Here is a 24,098-nt window from a genome sequence, read left to right on the forward strand (position 1 = left end):
CCCATACTGGATACCTGGGAAGTTGGCCTTTGGGATGATTTTAGAAGGCTTCTAATGACGCTGTAAGAGCAACTGTCAGTCCAGGTCACTGAATAACTATGTGAACAGAGCTCACCCGCCACCCAACCTGAAATAGTCCTGGTCTGTTACACAAGTGAGAAATAAAGTTCCCTTGTATTGAGCCATTACATAATTATTTTATTTATTGCAGCCTAGCCCACCCCAACTAATATAGGCCTCTTCTCTTTGCTCACAGCTTTGTCTGCATTTCCTTTCATTGTCTACATTTACCCCCAAGTTACCTACCATGCACTGAACAGCATGTCTAATCTCTGAGCCCTGGTTTCTTCTGCTCTGAATTCTACTTCTGACATTCTCTCTGATATTTCACACTGCTGTAAAATTAACTCCCTTAAAACATAGCTGTGATTATGCCTCTCTCTTGCTTAGGAGGCTAAAAAAAATCCCTATTATTTATAAAACAAAATCTAAACTTAATCCCATGTACTAGACCTTCCATTAATGGTACCAATCTGTCTTTCTTATTCACCTTCACACATTCTATTCTTTTGTCACTCTTCTCTAAATATAGTCATATTTTCCTTTTCTGTGCCATGTTTTTTTATTTATTCCATTCTCCACACCCAGGTACCTCTTTCTCTCTTCTTTACACATTCATCTTGAAATACCATCCCAAACAGTATATAACTCAGAGTATCCGTCTGTGCCAGACAGAAAAAATAGTTGTTTCAAAATGAAGATAACATTTCTTCTGTATTAGTGAGTGTTGAAACAAGTCTCTGTAGGTATACATAGATTTATATAGCTCAACCTATCTATAGATAGATCTAGCTACCTAAGAGTAGAGACCCACCTATGTAGATACAGATAGGATTTCTTGCCCTCAAGTTCTACCTGAAGTCCTAGTAATAAATAGTTATAGGTAAAAAGATACAAGTTGTGGAGAGGGAGTGTTATAGACAGAATGACACTTACAGATAGAGTACACTGACACCAGAAGCAAATAATCTACACAAAATGAAGACATTTGCTTGTAAAAAATGTTTTGAAACAATAAGACAATCATAAATATGTATCAAATGTAAATATCCTTACAAATTCAGAAAGGGAAACAAAAATCTGGACTGTCTCCCTCTAAAAATCTTCAAGGTAATAATAGGTAAAATCTGTCTCAGATGGTTTAGATATGTTGTCCAGTAAGCATATGGCAACTGAGCACTTGAAATGTGACTAGCACTAATTGAGATGTGCTGTCAGTGTAAAATTCACAGCAGATTTTGAAGACTGACTTAGTCTGAAAAAAGAATGTGAACCATCTCACTGATCATTTCTCTATTATGTGTTGAAACAGCAATATTTTTATATATTTGGTTAAACAAAATATAATATTAAAATTAATTTTACCTATGTCTTTTCACTTTTTAATGTGGCCACTACAAGTTAGGCTTTGTTTATGGCTCATATATATTTCTGTTCAACAGTGTTAGTTTAGATAATCACTTACTAAGAGGCAAAAGATTAGACCTAGGTACTCCTCACTGACCTGTGAAGTTGTAAGAGTCTATGATTTCTCCCAGCAGCCAAAGTGATTTAATTTAAAATCCTCACAATTTTAGAAAATAAAAGATTAGTGAGGGCCTGAAAACATGCTAGATATGTCCCACTATTAACATGGCTGACCAGGTCAGGACCTTTATTAATTTATGGTTGGTTATCTCCTGCTCTGCTTAGCAATCTGATATCTTGATTAAATGGACAATGTTTTTTGAAATGAGGATGGAAGTGGAGAAAGATATCAGGGTATGAGTCATTACTGGTGATGACACCCAAAATTACTGGTGAAAACATGCTAGATATGTCCCACTATTAACATGGCTGACCAGGTCAGGACCTTTACTAATTTATGGTTGGTTATCTCCTCCTGCTCTGCTTAGCAATCTGATATCTTGATTAAATGGACAATGTTTTTTGAAATGAGGATGGAAGAGGAGAAAGATATCGGGGTGTGAGTCATTACTGGTGATGACACCCAAACCTGAAGTTAAAGAGCAAAGGCCAAGAGCTTGTAAGGAAGGCATAGGTCTGCTTGGAGCTGCCATCTGAAACAAGACTAAAATGAGAGCATGCGCGTGTGCATACAGATACACACACACACACACACACACACACATACACACCTGCCTCCTCCTGCCTTTTCATTCAAGGTTTCCAAAGATAAAATGACCTAGTTTCATAACCCCATTTAAACCAATTCCACATGAAGACTCTGCTTCGCTAATCTTGTCTCTGAACCAAACAGTGAGGCAGTGAACCCACTGTGCTATGTTTTACCTGCCCAGAAGAAAGCACTCCTTTTCTTAGTATCGTCAACCAGAGGAAAGGAAAGGTGGTCTGAATTTAGGATGTGGGTTTGTTTGTGTTGAGGCTCTGTTTTCCACAGCCCTCAGTCTTGGAGGAAATTTTGCAACGAGGAAGGCAAAAATGAATTGAAATCAAGGATGCTATGTTGAAAACCAACATGCTTTTTAAGAAAGGTCTTGGTGGCTTTTCTACCATTGCTTTGAGAGTTGTTTAGGCAGTGTAATGGGCAAAAGCAAATTACAGAACAGAGGACACAGAGTGAAGACCCACATCCTATGTTCTCTGCTCTAACACTAAAAACAGGGAAGAAATCTCCACATCCAAATTAAGTCTCTGTTGCATGGGAGGCATGTGACATTTAAGAAAAGACACACACTATCTGTGCAACAGACTCACTTCGAAGTGGGCTAACTCGCTCTAAACTGGAAGCTTGGATTCCAGCCCAGGAGATGAGACTATTTTTCCTTTTTGAGCACTACTCCCTTCCTTTCTAGCAATTTAGCTTGTTTTCCCCAAAACTGGCTTGGCTGATGTTCATGGCATGGTGTCAAAGGGAGCAGCCCCTGTAGGTTGTCACCATGAAAGGGAAGAGAGGATACCATTGGGAGGAATGGGAGGATCAAAAACTGTGCGTGCTTTAAGTCTTAACACAATGCACTAGATTAGGAAGGAAATTTAAAAAGAGTTACTTGGGACTCAAGAGCATACATCCATTTATGTTTCAAACAGGTTTTTGACTTGTGTCTACCAAAGCCTTTCAGGAACCGGAGATAATCTGAGTGCCCATCAACTGCCAGCGAAATGTCCCTTTCTTGCTGATGGAGCAAAAAAGCTGTAATCAATTCATAGCTGACATCTACTAGACAGCTACTAGGCCTACAATACTGTGCTGTCCACTGTGAAGAAGATAAAAGAAGCAGAAGACATTGATCCTCCCTTCAAAGTGCCTGAAATCTTACTAGGACCTAGAATAAGAAAGTCAACCAAAAAACATGAATTTGGCTCTAAGACATGCACTATGGGTAGAGGTTTTATGAGGGATCAAAACAGAAAGTGAATAAAATAAACAGAACCAGTTCAACCAAAAAAAATGAGCATAGCCTGGCTGAGAGCAGGAGCGAAGTCTCTGTAGCAAAGAGCCATTTTCACCTTGGGTGAAACTGACTGTCCATTGTAATCAGTAGAAAACCCAGGCTCTGTACTGAGGCCTGATCTGGCTACTCCCCATCATTAAGCCTTCCATCCCTGCATGAAGGGGAGGGCCTGTGAGCAAAGGTCAGCAAAGAGTCATCAAGGAAATGACACTGTGGGGGGCAGAGAATCCCATAAGTCAAAATAAACTATATGAGTAAATCACAGCAAAAGAGAAGTTTCTGGACTTCAAGGAACAGACTAAAAAGAAGACAGAGATAGTATATATCACTAAGTAGGGAAATGAAAATGGAATACTTCAAGGAAATTATTAAGTTCACACACCCAGAGCATAAACTGACTCCTGCAATAGTCCTCCCACAGCCAAAATGCACAGGTGCCTACAGTGCAGGCCCACCTGGGTCTCAGGCCCCCCACAAGCAGGCGACTCCTCAAAGCCCTTTGCCGGAGGATGTTTAAGAAACAATTGTGCCCCTTCTGCAGACTTTGATACATACTAGAGTCAAAACAGGGCCCTCTAGGTATCCTACAATAAGTAGAAACTTGGGACTAAGATCCAAATTCCAGGTTCACCCTGATTTATCTTCAACTTCAAAGGCACCATAAACAGCTTTTGCATCTGTTTTCTCACTGGTGAAATGAGGAGAGGGGAGGTGACATGAGTCAGGGGGTCATAGTACTATAGGCCTTTGAGACGACCCTCAACCCCTGAGCCAAGAGGTGATGGAACAAAGAGAATCTCAACCTGAGAGTCAAGGGGGAAGAACACAGAACAAGGCAACTCTCTGCAGCTCTTCTCCACCCCTGTTATGCCAGAAGCATCTCTTAGCACTACTGGGGCCCCTTACCTCATCAAAGGCAAGAAATTAAAGTTCCTCCTTTTTTACCTTAATTTTTGAATTTCTGTCACCCTTATCATATGGGAGACTCTTAAGAGGCTCCAAGCCAAATCAGTGCTCAATAAATAGTAACAGTAAATAAGTAAAGATTGATCATTTTAGGGGCTTCCCTGGTGGCACAGTGGTTAAGAATCCGCCTGCCAATGCAGGGGACACGGGCTTGAGCCCTGGTCCTGGAAGATCCCACATGCCGTGGAGCAACTAAGCCTGTGCGCCACAACTACTGAGCCTGCACTCTAGAGCCCACGAGCCACAACTACTGAGCCCGTGTGCCATAATTACTGAAGTCCGTGCGCCTAGAGCCCATGCTCTGCAACAAGCCACCGCAGTGAGAAACCCGCGCACCGCAATGAAGAGTAGCCCCCGCTCGCCGCAGCTAGAGAAATCCTGCGTGCAGCAATGAAGACCCAACACGGCCAAAAATAAAAATAATTTTTTTTTTTTAAAGATTGATCATTTTAGGGCTTCCCTGGTGGCGCAGTGGTTGAAAGTCCGCCTGCTGATACAGGGGTCACGGGTTTGTGTCCTGGTCCGGGAAGATCCCACATACCGCGGAGCGGCTGGGCCCGTGAGCCATGGCCGCTGAGCCTGCGCGTCCGGAGACTGTGCTCCGCAACGGGAGAGGCCACAACAGTGAGAAGCCCGCGTACCGCCAAAAAAAAAAAAAAAAAAAAAAAAGATTGATCATTTTAATCCATTTAGTCCAGAAAAGTGGGCTGATAGAAGAAGAGCAGTGGTCACACTGCTTTTTTGTAGAGAAGCAGACAAGGGAGTAGAATAAAGAGAATGGTAGTAGGTCAAGCCAGAGGACTAGTCTTATACTTTAAACCGAACAAAGAAAAGCCTGGTTTAGCTTCTTGAACAAGCAGGCAAACTAAAGTAACATAAATGAACTTGGTGTAAAGCACTTAGGTTAGGAAAAACCAAAAATTTAGAAGCAAGGGCAAGTCTCAGCAAAAAAAAAAAAAAGTCATTGAAATGTTTTTAACAATCTGCTTCTTCCCCTCTTCTGAGAAAAATCGTTTACTTTTACATGATTGTCTTAAGGAGGTATTGGGCTGGCTTCTATTTGCTAACAGCAATATTAGCCCACAATTACAGGGATTTTTTTCAGAGTCACATCTTACAACTCCTTCCACATCAGATCTCTAAATAAGCCCTGAGATGGAGTGTCTTCAGAGAAGGCTTTCCATTTTACCTCCACTGTTAAACATCCCCGAAGTGTTTCCTGCCACCATGATAATTCATCAGGCCACCAAGACAGGGTAGCCATAATCAAAGGAGCTGAAGGGTTAAAGATCAGCTACGCACCCGGCCGTACTTCCTATCTGCTCTTCCTGAACTGTGTACTGCAGTTCACCCACCACCAGCCAAAAATACCACTGTGATGAAATATTAGAGTCTATACCTCTCTACAGGAATCAGAAAAATAATACCTTCTAGTCAAGCTTTGGCTCAGGAAGGAAAATTCTTTAGAAGAGCATTTTCTGGTAACTCTTTCCAACATCAAATGGGGATGGAGGCGTCCTTCCTCACAACCCCAGTGATGCTCTCTGTACCCCTCTACTCTAGCTGTTGCTGCCCTGTATTTTAGCCATCAATGTCTCTTCTGCCCATGGCATTCTAAGCTTCTTGAAGGCAGAAACCATATCTTTCTCACCTCAGAATCCTAAGGAACTAACACAGGTTCTAGAACAAAGCAGGTACTCAACAAATGGTGATCCATCAACCAATTTGTCAATTACTTTATTTCTGAATAGAAAACCTGCCGGCTGTACCGTTTACAAAGAACTTTCACACTCATTGCCCCATTTGATCTTAACAACAGCCCTGAAGTCCCCCTTAGGGAGGGGTCACCATTGTCCCCCTCTACCGTTGAGGACCCTGAGGCTGAAAGAAATCAAGTGACTTGACTAATGTCACAAAAGGGGCAGAGAAATGATTTAATGGATGTTTCTATCTAAATGATATAAACTCTCTCTCATTAGAATCTTGCATCTCAGATAGGATCCTACTACTTTGGATCAGAGGATTTGGAGCACCATGGATATTAAACTAACTTTTTGGGGTCCCTGTAACACACTCTCATCATTGGCCCATGCATATCCCTTTTTTATTTAATTTACCTGTTTGCTTATATATTTAATTCTTTTTTAATTATGTAAGCACTGCTGTAAATATATTCTATACCCTCTTATGGTTTAAGAGTTTATTAAATAACTGTCCTGGAATAAAGGGAAATTCGAGGAGAGGAACAGTCTTCCTGAACACCAGCTCAACGTACACAGGCGCTACTGGAGCACTCTCGGACTCCATCAAGGAAGAAGTTGCATTTCAGTTAAATCCAGTCTTTTGCCAGGTACTTCATACATTGCATACATTGGTATGTGTCCAGAGTATAAAATAAGGATGTTACTAAGTGTGTTCTTGGGAAAGAGGGAGAAATATTATAGTATTAAAGGACATTAAATCATAGCCTATGTGCTAAAAATAAAATTGAGTTTAAAAATTCCTCTCCTTCCCCCCACCCTGCCATAGTCTTTCTTATGGGAGGAAAAGAACACGGATTATCCCCTCTGTTCAACTCAACCAGAAATGCTAAACAAGATTCATCGTTAAGACCAGACTGGCAGAATCTCAGAGCAGCCCTCCTCTAGCTTCATACTGTTTCTTACATTCCTTCAGAAAGGGGACAAGGCCTTTCAGTCCACAGTTAAAAGTGTCTTCAGCCAAGAACTTGACTCACCGAAGTCTCTCAATAAAAAAAATTCAGACGGCAATCTTGAAGGTAACAGTTTTTGTAGATGTCTTTTGGGTAAAACATTAAAATCAGCTAATATACAGCAGATGCAAACTATTATATATAGAATGGATAAATAAGTTCCTACTGTATAGTGCAGGGAACTATATTCAATATTCTGTGATAAGCCATATGGAAAAGAATATGAAAAAGAATGTATATATATGTATAACTGAATCACTTTGCTGTACAGTAGAAATTAACATGACACTGTAAATCAAGTATACTTCAATAAAATATTTTTTTTAAAAAAAAACAGCTAATATACCCACCCCGCTGATATGAGACCCATCTATCTTTGGGTTAGGGGAGGAAGTATAGCAAACAGGAGGACATGGAGTGCCTGGAATGTAAAGTGAGGTCATCCTCTCGCAGGAAAAGAATAAAAAAAAGAAAAAGAAAAAAAAGGACCAAAAAAGAAAAAGCAGCTTGAGCTAAGGAAATCAAACTTGGACTTTGTGATGTCCCTAAGAGTAAACTCTATTCATCATCAACTTGGCAGGGACCAATAAAGCATGTGCACAGAGGTACTTTTTATCTCACAGCTGCAAACCCAGGCAATAGTGCTTCAAAGGATTCATGAAGTTTTTATTTTAGTTTTCAATACGACTGACTTCATATAAAGGAGCTATGTTCTTAGGAATCTGGAAATGGAGCCAGGGCTTAGATACCCAAAGATGGATCAGTGAACAATATTGAAAATTATTAAGTCTTGTTGTAGCTACAGGAATCGTGAGGATGAGAGAGACGCACATGCAATGGAATGATGTTGAAATGAAACAGCCGACACCTACACTCCAGTCCAGAGTCGCTCTGGGCTCCTTCGCTGGCCCGTTTGCCACAGGAAGGCTGAGGGGATGTGCGGGAGCCAGGTGCTGCAGGCCCGCCCGGGAGATTGCTTTCCTGCAGCAAGAAGAAACACAAAGGAAAACCAACATCAGAAGGTAATACAGAGCTAAACAGTTCCCGTGGGGTAGAAACAATGCGTGACTTAGTCTTCCACATGTGAAGATCTTTGCAAATGTACTGGAATATATCTCTCTAAAGTGCATGGTGAAGACAGAGGGTGGCAGGTCTCAAAAGACAGGGAGATTGAGGGGACCACCTTAGGGTGATATCGCTTCAGGACCAGAAGTTAAAATGTAAGCCCCTATTCAGGGCAGAGGGCGGAATGCAGGTCTCTGTGTTTACAGAAAAGGACCTAAGGCTGGGGTGGTCCCAATTCTTAGACAATTTTAAAGCTGCCAGAGACTAAGCAAGAAAAGCAGGCTCATGAGGTTTTCGATTGAAATTCCTCCATTTCCCATCAAAGAGCTCTCCAAGCTGGCTCCCGTCCCAAATTCAGTCTTATACATCTCAAGAACATCCTCCCTTACCTTTGCAGAGGAATTCTACACATGGCCTGAGGTTCTAAATGGGAAAAGACCGATTTGCATCCTAGAAATCGCACATGCTGAAAGACCAATATCTTACCAAGGTCTGTGGTAAGAAAAATCCAAAACACATGGGTTGGATTTTAGGTTTGTTGAGTGTAACGTAACAGAATTTGGGTCAGAAAGGAGTGAATGAATCAGGAGAGGTTGAGAAAGTCGGGCCTGACACTGGTCTGCAAAGATAAGAAATCAGAGGAGCTGCTTTAGCAAAGCAAACATAACTGTTGCTGAACAAAGGGAAGGGAGGAGATAAGAGCCTAGTAGAGAAAATGAGGACAGCAAGATAAAGGAAGAAAGCAGGGATCACCCACAGAGAGCTTGTGGTACCATCATGAATAATAGAAGTCCAATTCCTGAAGAGCTCCATCAAAAATGTCAGACAACGGTCTCAAGTTTAAACGGGAGTGCTGATTTGTGGATTAACTAAGTGGCTCCCTGAGCGGGAGAGGAGTGTTCCTCTCCGGGAGGGTCCACGTGTGCTCTGAGAATGACCTGAGCTAGAATCAGGCGGGCCTTTGTGATGCTGCAGCTCTGAGTCCTGAGTGGGTCTGAGCGGGGTGTGGGGGGCAGGAATCTGCGCTTACACATGCTTCCCAGGTGCTTCCTTCTGTCGCTAAAGTCTTCACACTGCTCCACGGGAGTGCAAAAAGATTTTAATCTAAAACGGAACCAGAGGATTTGAAATGGAGAGTCTCACACATGTGCCCTCAGGCAAACGAAACATAAGAACTAAGAGATGGATTTCCAGTAAATGCCTGATTTACAGGAGACAGAAACGTATCCCTCAAACAATGAACATTCTCCAAGAATCTCTCCCCATCCTCAAACCGATGAACTTGCTGCTTGGATTCTGGCTGGACTCTCCCCTCTTTGCTCTCTTTGACCATAAGACCAGTTCGTCCGAAACTATCAACAGATTCGCCCATAGCTTACTATAGTTTGCATGTCCCACAGTGCGCTTCCTCTGCCATTCCCATATAAACTCAATTTCTGGTCATTTGAGCTTGCTTCAGTTTACTTCTTTATTTAGGCTGACAGAGCAAGAGAGGGGGCACTAACTACCCCAGCCCTATCAAGGGGGAGCCTCAAGGAAAGCACCAGCCACTTCATTACCTACTTTACTTGCATTAGCTCTCTGCAGCCTGTCTCATAGGATGTAAACACTGTAGTAAGAACCTGCCATCTCTGACACTACACCTGCAGAGGCACCAAGTCCCCAAGGAGGCCCAGATGCTCATACAGAGGAACAAGGCTACAGACAGACAGTGAGATGGGGAGAGGAAGGCAGTGATGGCCAAATATATGGTGAATCCCATCATAACCCAGCGGAATCCAAGCTTTATTGGACTCTAGAAGACAGATGATCTCCCTGTACTGTTCACTGATCTCTGCAAATTCCACCCATTCGTGCAATTTGTAAAGGTGAGCAAGATGAACAGCAGGACCAAAACCCAAGGAAAGGCTGGGGAGAATCCAGAAGAGAATCCAGGATTGTATAGCCAGTAATCAAGGATCAAGTATGTCTGAGAGTTCAGCAAGTGTCCAGCCTTCTTCTGCTTCCCCGTCCCCTTCCCCTTCGCTTCTTCTTTCTTCTTCTCCTTCTCCTTCTTCCGCCCCTCAGTCCAATGTATATTCCATTTTGCTGAGCCATAAGGAAAGAACACTGGAAGCTTCTTCCTCTCCTCCTTCTCCTCCTTCTTTTTTCCTCTCTTTCTCTACACAGGAAGTCCCAGAAACAGTGGATAGGTCTTCAGTAGTTGGAAGTGATCATATCAAGCTTGCCAGTAGCCTATATTCGGAAGCTCCCAGTACTGGGCAGCAAGGCCATGTACTTGCTTTATATAATCCCACAAAGAGCCATCACAGGCTATGCAGGCCTTTAATTAAGACGGTCTGATGACACAATATTTTTCTCCCTCACTTTCATCAAGGCAAATAATTAACAACATCCATTTTGGCCCTTCAATCCAAAGTATATGCCATTTTCTTGAGCCAAAGGAAAGAACAGCGGAAGATTCTTATACGGTGAGACTTCGTCCCCCAGGCATTTTTCTCTCCACCTGAGTTCAAAGAACTCCTTTAGCATTTTTTCATTAGTACTTTTCTCTGGCTTTGAAAGATCCTGTATGGTGATTCTGAGTCACAGTTTTTATCACAAGAAAGCCAGATCTCTGTGGAGTCTGAATCTACAGGTTTCACTTTTGATTTCCTAACAGACACCACAACCTAAATTTAAGTGTTCTAGCAAAAAAAAAAAAAATACCAAATGGTGCCTAAGCACAAAGCCTTAGAACAGCAAAGGATTCCTAAATCTTAGGTGAATGAGAAAAACACAAATCCTTCATTTTTTCATGAACAGCCACAGAGAGTTGTGATCAGAAAACAGAAAGAAGAGAGGAAATAAAATTCTGTTGTCACAGTAGAAACCACAGGAAAAATGAGTTTAATTCATCAGAAGTTGGAGACTGACCACCAAAACCTGATTACTCTTGCTAATGAGGGCTGCCAGCAAATTGCTCAAAGAATCAAATTAGGATGCAAGGGATATATGTGTCTCTAGAAGAGCAATGTGGCTATAAGATAAGAGACATACTAACATTTAACCCTGGATAAGCCCTGCAATGAAATTACAGTCAAATCATACTCTCTCCCAGCCTGTGAATAGAAATGATTAAGTAAGGGCTTTTGTTGATTATTTATTCCTCATTGTGGACGCAAATTTAAGGCTGGATTTTTGTAACATTAATAGAAGAAAATTGTATATCTACCACACATAGAAACATTAATTGGGGGGAAATAAATAAGAAACATCAAAGTGGCTGCCAGTTTGTAACTGTAAATGGGCCTCACGAAAGGACATTACATAAGAAAGGGAACACATATATATGGAATCTAAGGGGAAAAAAAAGGTCATGAAGAACCTAGGGGTAAGAAGGGAATAAAGACACAGACCTACTAGAGAATGGACTTGAGGACACGGGGAGGGGGAAGGTAAGTTGTGACAAAGTGAGAGAGAGGCATGGACATATATACACTACCAAACGTAAAATAGATAGCTAGTGGGAAGCAGCCGCATAGCATACAGAGATCAGCTCGGTGCTTTGTGACCACCTAGAGGGGTGGGGTAGGGAGGGTGGGAGGGAGGGAGACGCAAGAGGGAAGAGATATGGGAACATATGTATATGTATAACTGATTCACTTTGTTATAAAGCAGAAACTAACACACCATTGTAAAGCAATTATACTCCAATAAAGATGTTAAAAAAAGAAAGAGAGGGCCTCCCTGGTGGCGCAAGTGGTTGGGAGTCCGCCTGCCGATGCAGGGGATACGGGTTCGTGCCCCGGTCTGGGAGGATCCCATATGCCGCGGAGCGGCTGGGCCCGTGAGCCATGGCCGCTGAGCCTGCGCGTCCGGAGCCTGCGCGTCCGGAGCCTGTGCTCCGCAACGGGGGAGGCCACAACAGTGAGAGGCCCGCATACCGCAAAAAAAAAAAAAAAAAAAAAAAGAACAGGAAAAATACGTAGAGGTACTACAGGGGGTGGGACATAACTTCTGATTATAGCTTTCCATTCTTCTAAATAAGGGGGTGGGAGAGGACTCTTTTTTTCCCAATAATTCATACACATATACACATTTTGTTCCAAAATAAGAAAGCAATTTCATTATTTCTCAGACCTCAAATAAAATTAGTATAAGTTATTTTTCTATTTGGATTCATCTTGGCTGCAAAAGACGACATTTAAGAGTCTGGTAGAATTTGATGCATGTTGGAGTGGTGGTTATGCTGCAATGTGTTCCAATAAAAAAATCAATGGGGTGTCAACTTCCCGCTCTTTCCTCCTGCTCAGAATCCTCCCGAACCCACAGTCAGTAAAACCGTGAAATGCCAATGATTCCTTCTATTAATTTTACAACACTTTGTCTGAGAATGACTATAATGGCAAAAAAAAAAGTCTTTGAAAAAGAGAAGCATGATAATAACGGTGAAATAGACATTGAAAGAAAATGTTCTAAAACGGAGTTTCAGGTGCACAAAGTCAAGTTAATGTCAATTACCTGCCATGAGAGACCTTGAACATATTTAAAGTACGAAAGCCATCATACGTTTTAAATAGCATTCTATTATTACCTTCACTTCATTCAGTAAGACTATAAACTCTTAAAGGACAGGGCTCAATTCATCTACTAATCTTATTATGTTCTAGCCCAGGGGTAGACACAGCGTACATTCAATGAATGCTTTCTGAGTTAATGAGTGAACTTGACCAAGAAGCTAAGCAAAACAGCTTGCTGATTAGATCAAGGGCTGAGAAATCTGATTAGGATGATTTGAATTATATCCCAGGCCTTGCGTTTCAGCGATATTCTTTCCCGAGAGAGCCAGAAATCCCTCAAAGCAGCTCTTTAAAGATAAAGGCAAAGAGAGGTAGAATCCAGTGTTGAGAAGCCTGAAAGAACTCAAAACGGCTTTGTGATCAACATTAAAATGGAATCTTTTGCTACAACATTTGTAAAGGGCATATGATACTGTTAATATTTTGGTAATATATTTATCAAAAGAAACATGCAGCATGTACTCTTCATAAACAGAAGCTTTTCTTAATTTGGGGGAAAACACATAAGTAAGTGGTTATTTAGCCAGGATACTCTCTAATTATCCATTTTGCAAATTTCCCTCAATTCAGTTTGGTTCTCCTCTTATTCCAGGTTGATGTGGCTCCCATAATCAATCCATCTCCATCTTGCCAACTCCCTCTCCCAGGGATGCTGCCTGTGGGAATAGAATGAGGACCCCGCCTGCTGGGAGGAGACACTCCAGTGAGTCAGGAGGTCCCCTAAGCCATGAAGTCTCGTAAAACAAGCAACTTTCACATTAAAGATTGGTGAACTCATCTCCTTGTTCTAGAAAAGGAACCAGCTGCCTCAAAAGTTACTCTGTACCTTGGTTTAACTCCCCAAGTACCTCAAGCAAGATCTTACTTATGGTGCATGTTGGTGTCTTTCCCCCGATTCATTGGCATTAACTTTGCCTATATTCAGAGCAGCCCACAATGCTTCTAGGCTGATCCAGACAAGCTGCCTGCCATGCTAAGTAGAGCCTACTCAATAAAAAATTGTCTCACGCCCCCGACAAATTCCAAATATCCCACCATAGATTTATGTAGAGGAACAAACCTTGTGTAATTTTTTGAGCCTAAATCTTAATTCATTTTACATATGAACACAGAGTAATTTTTGATAATCTTAACGTATATTGACATTTTCAGGAATATAATTACCATTGAAACAAAGGTTGGCTTTAGTTTCCTAAGGGTCAAAAGTCATTCAGAAAATCACCACTGGCATTGACTCTTCAACATGTTATACCTGTATTACTCTACAGTTGTAGCTGTTACTTTCACAGTGATTCTCCAACAGCAGTGTTCAACCTCTGCCTGCAGTGGGGCTTGAGAATCAGTCGATTTAAAGGCCTTCCAGGTATTTCTAGCATGAATCGTGGACTACATAGAACCACTGTTCTATATAGATGTACAAGCATCTGACCACTTCATTATGTCTGCTAATGTGACTAAGCCCTGGCATTTATATACTGAAATATATTTATTCATTCAACAGTGTACTTACTACTGAACGTCTATTTCATACCAAGCACTGTTCTAGATGTTTAAGATACATAAATGAATAAAGCATATATAAATTGCTGCCTTGGGCTTCCCTGGTGGCGCAGTGGTTGAGAGTCCGCCTGCCGATGCAGGGGACACGGGTTCGTGCCCCGGTCCAGGAGGATCCCATATGCCGTGGAGCGGCTGGGCCCGTGAGCCATGGCCGCTGGGCCTGCGCGTCCGGAGCCTGTGCTCCGCGGTGGGAGAGGCCACGGCAGTGAGAGGCCCGCATACTGCAAAAAAAAAAAAAAAAAAAAAAAAAAAAAAAAAAATTGCTGCCTTTGTGAAGCCTCTAGCAGGAAATACATTTTGCCAGGCACCGTTTCATTTTACATTTCTTATGTATCCCTCACAATGAGGTAGGTACATTTATGATCCCCTAATTTACAATTTAAAAAATTATAGCACAAAACGGTTAAGCTACGTGTCCAAGATCACACAGATGGGAAGAGGTCCAAGTGAGATTTGAATCCAGGCATCTTACTCCAGATTATACATACTTAACCATTACACAACCCCACACTTGTATGAAATGGTGACAGCACATACTTACATAGCAAGAGAGACATATGATGCAATTAGCCTCTTACAATCCTAATTTTGTAACTGCCTCAATTATAAGTGTCTGATCTCCACAAGAAGAACATAAGCTTCTAGATAGAGGCCAATTTGGGAGGCATTAGATCGCACAGGTTGAGAACACACCCTACCTTACCCATCACCAGCTATGTAGTCAAGTTGCTTGACCTCTCTTAGCCTCCATTTCCTTCTATTTCAAATAAGAATAATACTACCCAACTCAGAGTGTAGCTAGGATCACTTTTTTTAAACGTGTGCAGGATGCCTGGCACATGGCATGCACAATAAATAATCACGGCTATCGTTATTCTCTCAGACATACTGGCTGACCCCAAAGCTAGGTATGTGGGAAATCTCTGAATAAATATGTGCTTTTTATTCAATTGCTCTCAAATATTCCAGGTTCCCTGGACTCTTCTGTTCATTCAGTAAACATTTGACAAGCCTCCATTACGTGTCAGGCAGTTCAAAGGGGTTACTCAAACACGAGATCCTTCTCCCAGTCACGGTAAATAATTCCACGGTTGCCAAAGGAATCATTCTTCTTCCCCGACTTGCCTAACCGCCTAGAGAAAAATTAAGCAGCACCACACTCTCCCTTGAGACAAATTTACCAACGTATTTTTTTAAAATGCAATCCAAATGACATTGGAATTATTTCATTATATTCATGTAAATGAGCGCAATACCAAAAAGGCATTTGTTTGTTTAATCTGTAAAGCAGACTGGTAAATGCCCCTGAGAACTTGTGAACCCACTGTTGGGATTTATTTCCCAATCCTAATTCATTATCTCACATTCTTAAAGCAATGCTGGCATGGGGCTGGTGTGGGATGTGGCAATAAACCTCATTTTTAAATGAGGCAAGATTTCTTTTACTGGGATTCTCTCAGGAGCTGATGATATTCTTCTCCTTAAGGTATCAGTTGAGGGGAAAAGTAAGCCTTGGGAATGGAGAAGAAGTAATCAAACTGTTTGGAGTTGAATTGTGTTCCCCCCACCAAAATTCATCTGATGAAGTCCTAATCCCCAGTGTACCAGAATGTGACCTTATTTGGCGATAAGGTCTTTACAAAGATGATCAAGTTAGAATGAGGGCCTTAGAGTGGGCCCCTAATCCAATATGACTGGCGTCCTTATGAAAGGGGAGATTTGGATAGACACGCACATAAGGAGAACGCCATGTGAAAATAAAGGCAGAGATCAGGGTGATGTGTCTACAAGCCAAGGAAGGCCAAGGATTGCCAGCAAACCACAGCATCTAGAGGAGAGAGGCCTGGACCACATTCTCCCTCCCAGCCTCAGAAGCCCCTCCCACAGGCCGGCACCTTGATCTTAAACCTCCAGCCTCCAGAACTGTGAGACAATAAATTTCTATTGGTAAGACACTCAGTATGTGGTACTTTGTTATGGCAACCCCAGCGAATAGACATCTTTAATAGCAAATACACACATTTCAAAGCTAGGCCCACAATTTGGATTTACTATGACAGGGTTTGGCTAACTTCAAAATGTTGACTTCTCCCTTCCAATTGCCCCTGTGAAACTTTGGGTACCTTCCTATCATAATTCTACCCTTCAGAAACTAATAATACTTAAACAGAAACACATTCTTATGGAAAAACCACTGTCAAAAACAACATTCTCACACAAATGGTGAGCATCCAACAAAGTTTTATTTAACTCATTAATGAGGTAAACAACAGGGGAGAAAAATGCAAAATCAAAGTGTGTATAAGAAATTGTGTATGACAAATAGACTATTTATTATAGAAAGGAAATGCCTAAATAGACTGCTAAATCTGCTGTAACAGTAGTTAACTTTCTGCAGGTTAATAAGACCTTAGCCCCTGTGGCATTAACTTTTCTTTGATCTATAAAATCATGACGCATCAGCTTTTCACAGGTTAACCTCTAACTTTATGGGGATATAAACTGCCAGCACCTCTATCAGTTGTGGATAATTAATCGACTCTACAGAGACAACAAAATTACAGTACCCAAGAGTATCAGGTAAGAGTCAGTTACTAAGAAACAATGTTCTGCTTCTATTGCAGCAGGCTAATTAGAATATGCTCTAATAAAATAACGTTTTAAAAAATCAAACAAGACTCCTTTTTCCATCGTCAAAATTGGGGATAATTTCATTCTCACTACTCATGGGTCAAACTATTAGTCAGAATTTGTTGTGCAGCTTCACATATGTCTGGAATATTCTGGAAAATCTCATAAAATACATGATCTTACTCTCCAGACAACAATAATAATAATCTATTGGGCACCTAGTATGCATTGGACATTATTTTAACCATTTTCTCTTAAGCTGGAAACCAATGTTATCAAGTTTACTGGACGGTTTGTGGGGGAGTGAGGGCAGCAGGACTGACAAAATAAGAAGCTCAACTGTGATGCGATTCTAACAGAAACCTCAATTGATCTCACATAAAGTTCTGGAGCCAGAATGGCCCTTCAGAGTTGTCCCAATTTCAGGCAGAGACAAGATTTTGAACCTCCACATCAACCAGTCTTTGGTTGTTATGCCCCCTGGAAGGGCATAACACGGGCAAGAGATTCTTTTATGCTGGGGCAATGCCTGGGAACCATCAGCAGCCAATACTCCTTGAAGCTGGAAAAATAAGCACCTTGGTCCTGAGAAGGCATGTGGGTAGCCATCACGGCATCCACTAAACACCTCTAATACTCCTGACAAACTTACGAAATGGGTAATTTTATTATGTCCATTTTACTGATGGAACAACTGACATTAGAAAGGTTAAGGAACTTATATAAGCCATACAGCTCAGAAGTAATGAGGCCAAGACTGGAGCCCAGATGTCTGGTTCCAAAGGCTCCATCAATCTGCATTCCCTCTGAAAGGGAAGAGGAGGGAAGAGAAGGGAAGGCAAAGTAGGAGAGGGAGGGAAGGAAGGACAAGATGGTACAAGGACTGGGCATGCAGTGGCTTGAAGTGACCCATGAAATGCTCTGGTGTGGTGGGCGGGGCAGAAGGGCCTTTTAAGAACACAGTCTAATGTCCACTTGGAAGTTGTAACGCTGTCATGGAAGTATGTCCTTTACCTCTGCCGTATTTCCCACCCGCTCTTATATCTTCAGGGAAGTCTACTCCTGGCTTAAACGCAGTGAGGTTTTATGAATGTGGAAATTGAAGAAGGGGCTAAATTTTACATCTAGGTCAATGAATATAGAATCGACTGCCTACTGGGATAGAAAGATAATCCGAAATTGAGCAAATTTAGAAAACGCATGAGACTGCGAACAGAAATAACCTTAAGAACATAAGCCCTTTGGGAATCCACAGAATTTAGGGGAAAGTATTTAGATTTCCAGAGGGATGTTCCCAGTAAAACTAGCAACAGGAAACGCTTGTCTTTACAGCCCCCCTCCCCATTTCCATGCTAGGACACTTCCCGACCTCCTTCAATTTCCCGTCACCCTGGCACCTTTACTGCTTCCACCGCAATCTTGTTCAACTGGTAATGCCACTGAACAGATAACCCAACAGTTTTGTCAACTGAAAACACTTTAGGATATTTCCCTCATAAGGGTATGTACAGTCTCTAAAGAGACCCATGGAAATGCAAAAACCATCATGATCCAAAGAAATGGAGTCAAATGATATTCAAAGTAGTTAAAATAATTTTCCTAAGCTACAATCCAGAATATTGTAAATATAGATGGGGTGAGGGTGGGGTTAGAGGCAGAGACCTACTGCCTACTTTGAGACCAGCCCTAGGCATGATGGCTAGGTTTACAGAGAAGCTCAAGAGCATGTGTCTTCTCCACTTGTATCAGTAAAAGAAGTGTCCTGGCAAAAAAAAGAACTCACCTCAGATGGTTCAGATGAAGAGACCTCCATAAAGGAATTACTTAAAAGTAAGGTTAGGGAATAAACCACTCCCTGATCTCGAGACTTACATTCCTGATCTTGAGACTTACAATAAAGCTAAAGAACCCAGGAACATGTGGTACTGAAGAAAAGAGATGTCAAAGCACCCAGAGACTAGAGAGCTGGTGGATGTTTGTCTTGGTGCAGTAAACCAGAATCAGTAACAAATCAATGTACATCTCAGCCTTCTCTTTAGCAGACAAAGGAAGTCCAGGCTCATCAATCTCTTCTCACATTTCTTATTTTTCAAATCTTTTAGTCACATTTGCAACTCTACCAGACTTCCTCTGAAATCAACTTGGCTGTCAGCTGTACCTCTGGGTCCAAGGTAGAGGGCAAAGTACCTTACTTAAGGGCAAATAGCTAGTTGGTGGTAGAGCTGGGAATAGAAATCAGGTCTCTTCACCTCAGCCCAACTTATCTACATTATCACTGTATGGCTTTCGTCCATCCCATCCAGCTTGGCCAGCAAGTGTACATGTTCTTTCCATTTTCCCTGCCCCCCTAGCAACTAACTCATCACTACCCAGATCCTCATGCTTCATATGCATCCTGCAGGGCTACTTGCCAAAAACGAAATCATGACTAAAACTTTCAACAAGGTAGAAAGAGAAAACAAGTCTTCAATCTGATAAAAGGTATGTCTGAAAAATACACAAGTAACATCATACATACATAACATTTTCCCCCTAATATTGAAACAAAGTATGTCTATTCTCACCACTTCTATTCAACATTGTACTAGAAGTCCTAGCCAGTATAGTAAAAGAGAAAAATAATTAAGAAAAAAAATATATATATATAGGGAAGCAAAAAGTAAAACTTTTAATCTGCAGATGATATGATTGTGTAAAATCATGTAAAATCCCAAGTAATATATCAGAATTAACATGTGAGTTTGCAGTCATAGTGTCCAGAAGCCATATACAAAAATCAACTGTATTTCTATACGTAAGCAATTACAAATTGAAAACTGAAATTTTTTAAATACCATCAAAAATGACATTCAAAAAAGTGAACTATGGGCTTCCCTGGTGGCGCAGTGGTTGAGAGTCCGCCTGCTGATGCCAGGGGACGCAGGTTCATGCCCCGGTCTGGGAAGATCCCACATGCTGCGGAGCGGCTGGGCCCGTGAGCCATGGCCGCTGGGCCTGTGCGTCCGGAGCCTGTGCTCTGCAACAGGAGAGGCCACAACAGTGAGAGGCCCACATACCACAAAAAAAAAAAAAAAAAAAAAAGTGAACTATTAGGTATAAATCTAAGAGAATATGTATAAGACCTTATACTGAAAACTACAAAACTTTATGAGAGAAATTAAAGAAGTTGTTAATAAATATATAAATATTTGCATAATGAAAGACTCAATACTGTTAACATGTCACATCTTCCCAAAATGACACATGGATTCAACACAAACCCTGTCAAAACCCAGCTGATATTAAAATGTATATATTAGAAATGAAAATAATACACAAAGTAGTCAAAAATCTTGAAAAAGGAGAAAAAGTTGAAGGACTTGCTCTACCCAATTTAAAACTTACTATAAAGACAAATCAAGAGCATGTGACATCAAAGAAAGAATTGACAATTAGATCAATGGAAAAGAATAGAGATTCCAGAAATAGAGCCACACATGTATGACTTCAAAAGCGGCACTGAAACATCAATGGGGAAAAGAGTATCCTTTTAACAAATGATTTTGAAAACAATGGTTATTCATACTGGAAAAAAATTTAATTTGATCCCTATCACACACTGTATACAAACAATGCTTTAAGAGGATTACAGATACAAACCTAGAAGGTAAAACTATTAAGTTTCTAGAAGAAAATATGACCTTGGAGTAGACAATGATTTTTTTTTTTTTTTAGATAGGATGCAGAAAGTTCTAGCCATACAAGAAGAAGTTGACAAACAGGAAATCATCAAAATTAAAAACTTCTACTTATCAAAAAAGGTATCAAAAGATACTTCTCACTCTGCATTCCCATTCCTGTGCCAACAGTGGAAAAGGCAGAATCAGAACCTCTGAAAAACTGCTCCTTCATAGAAGCAATGAGAACACTGGCTAAATTGTCAAATATCGTTATTTTCCAGAACTCTGGAAATTACCAATTGATCGGATGAGGTTGGCAGCAGCACTGGCCTTGGCTAGCCACAGGGCAGGCTGAGCTCCTCGTCTTGGACCAATGGTAGCTTCAGTCTGCTCCACTGACCAGGGCGTAGCCCACACTGCTCCCTCGGCCTTAACCATCCCGACCAAGATTTTGTCTTCTCGCCCACCTGATGGCAGGATGGAAGTTGCATCAACCTGCAGTCTTCTAATGTCCAGGGTTTGTTGTTGTTGTTGTTTGCCTACAGCACACCCAGGATATATCACTGTGATGATACTAACAAGAATGCACTTGCTCCACCAAAAAAAAAAAAAAAAAAAATTAACTACCTGTTTCTGAGAGCCTGAGTGGGATCAATCTTTTAAAATTTTAGGGAACCAAGAACTTGCAGGAAAGGGAGGGGATATGGGAACATATGTATATGTATAACTGATTAAATTTGTTATAAAGCAAAAAATTTTTTAAAAATTAAAAAAAAAAAAGAACTTGCAGGGATCCCAACATTTGCCCCCATTTTGCCTGGCAGTCCCCCACCACGTCATCTCTTCACAATTTTGTTTCTTCTACTGGATGGCCTGGCAGCCAAGTCTATGAGCTAAGTGTATGCCCTAATGTGGGTTTTCTGCCAGGCCTTTGTGCAGACACCTCCAACTTGCAGGACTATTCTCTCTGAGCCCTCTCCCTTTCCCCCTAGTAGCAACTAGAGAATGAGAGAAGCACTGAAACTTTCTTCCCTTTCCCCCTAGTAGCAACTAGAGAATGAGAGAAGCAATGAAACTTTCTTCACTAACATTGTACTCTGAACAAAGCAACATCTTCTCTTCTACCCTCCCTTTCTACTGATTTACAGGAATGGAGAGAAGGGCTGGGTAGAATAATTTTCTGAGCTTAGCCCTCCCGAGAGGTGTCTGATCTTAACCTCTGGCAGCTCTCCAAACTTAGATCCTTGTGTGATCCTTGGTGTGCTCGTGGTCTTCAGCTTTGAGACTTGGCCATAAGTCCAAGGTAACCAGAAAAAACCCATTCAGTAAGGGGTTTTAAGAAAGGGGGAGGTGGTATATTTAGGAAAAATAAAGTGAGTTTCAGAATCAGACTCTTAGACATTCAGTATTTATATTCAATGCCTACTATGTACTACACAGAAGTACAATGAATTGCTGGTTGTAGAGAAATAAACAAAATGCTCATGGTCCCTCCTCTTGTTGAGCTTATGACCCTGGTACAGAAAACAGATAATAAATAAGTAAACAAACATGTGAATTATTGCTGAGAGATACAACCGTTATGAAGGGACTAATAGGAATAAATGGTGCAGGAGGGGAATGACGGTGATGAGGGAAGCTACCAGGAGGAGGTGACAGAAGTAGGATTTAAAGTAACCTGGAGTCGTAACCACCTGCTAAATATATGATCTACCTATGACTTAATGTCGCTTAGACTCAATTTCTTCATCTGTAAAACAGGAAGACTAATTTACACTACATGGGGTTGTTGTGAAGATTTAATTAAGTAAGAATATTAAAGGCACCTTTTTACTGTTACTTTCCTAGAACACAATAAAGGTTTTAAAAAAGCGTCTAAGGGCTTCCCTGGTGGCGCAGTGGTTGAGAGTCCGCCTGCCGATGCCAGGGGACACAGGTTTGTGCCCCAGTCCAGGAAGATCCCATATGCCACGGAGCGGCTGGGCCCGTGAGCCATGGTCGCTGAGCCTGTGTGTCCGGAGCCTGTGCTCCGCAACGGGAGAGGCCACAACAGTGAGAGGACCGTGTACCACAAAAAAAAAAAAAAAAAAAAAAAAAAAAAAGGCATCTATTTTCATTAAACAGGATTCCCATTGTTAAGTGGAAACTGAACTGGACCAAAATAAAAATTAAAAAAAAAAACAGATTCAACACTTATTAACTTTATAACTCTGGGCAAGCCACGTAACAGCACCAAGCTTTCTTTTCCTCAACTGTGAAAGTGAGAAGACAGTACCTTACAGAGTATATGAGGCTATAAACTACTTTATAAAATAAAAATATTTATTCGTAAAGCTCCAGTGTCCTTGATATGATAAAATAATGAACATTCACTCTTAAGCAGAGGTGGATTTATCATGAAACTAATGAAGCTTAAACTTTAAGGTGTCTCACTTGTATGTGCCACTGTGAGTCACAGAATTTTGCATGTGGGAGAGTTAGACAAGATGCAGAGAGGGAGTATTTACATGTAAACATTTCTGGTGTATTGTCTAAAGAGAACTCAGGGAAAAACAGGGGCTAAGTCTCAAAGACTCCATTCATGCATCTACAGGAAGAATATCTGTCTTGGATATTGGTACCAAGTGAAAGAAGGAAAAAAATCTTCCCTGAATATTTGGCTATAAGCTAGCCTTTACATAAGTTTGCTCCCTGGGCTGTCCCAAAGACTACCCAAATAATTAGTCTGAAGTAGGTATGGGTTAATAAATTTCCCTGAGTGTCTAAGAGTAAATACAAGTCCTCCCTAGAGAAACCAGTTTTAAACGAAGGTCTCAAAAGAATTCCAAGAAAGTACCAAGACACCTGAAATCTCTATCAGAAATCATGAACACAGGAGAATAAAAAGGACTCAATGAGTACAAGCCAGCAAAAACAACAGACTCTAGAATACTAAAATGGTCATAACTAGAATATAAAACAAATATGTTTGGTGTCCTTAAAGAAATTAAAAAAGGGATTAAAATTAAGATTAAAGAACAAGAGACTATAAATAAATAACTATATATTTTTAAAGAATATAGATAACCTTTAATAAGGAAAACTAATTAAAAGCAAATAATAAATGGGTACCTGGTATATAGAAGCAACAGAAAAGAAAAATTAGCAAACTATAATGCAGATTTAAAGAAATTATCCAGAATGCATAATAGAGATAGAAAATAGGAAAGGAAAGTTAACAGATGTAGAAAACAATGAGAAAGTAAATCTAACATATGTCTATTAGAGTTTCAGAAAGAGAAGAGACAGAATTGGGCAGAGGCAAACTTAAAGACATATTAGAAAGTCAGCAAAACACCCAAAAAAGAGGAGGTCTTTGTTCACATGGTGGAAGGCTTTTTAAAGACGTCAGTTCTCCCCTGAATGATTTATGGATTCATAAAATTCCGATCAAAATTCCCATAGGCTTTTGGGTGACTTGACAGAC

The 24,098-nt window shown here is 41.0% G+C and overlaps 1 protein-coding gene across 2 annotated transcripts in view; it reads right to left on the reverse strand.

Moving 5' to 3' along the window:
• The window catches only part of DGKI (diacylglycerol kinase iota), a 466,299-nt gene that overhangs the window by 297,632 nt on the left and 144,569 nt on the right, over positions 1-24,098 (reverse strand). For both annotated transcript variants that reach the window (XM_060107765.1, XM_060107764.1), the window contains exon 2: positions 8,028-8,136. In XM_060107765.1, coding sequence (XP_059963748.1) covers positions 8,028-8,136 — 109 coding nt within the window. The remainder of the gene's footprint in view (positions 1-8,027; positions 8,137-24,098) is intronic.

The sequence above is a fragment of the Mesoplodon densirostris genome, chromosome 9, assembly GCF_025265405.1.
Source record: "Mesoplodon densirostris isolate mMesDen1 chromosome 9, mMesDen1 primary haplotype, whole genome shotgun sequence".
Lineage (NCBI taxonomy): Eukaryota > Metazoa > Chordata > Mammalia > Artiodactyla > Ziphiidae > Mesoplodon > Mesoplodon densirostris.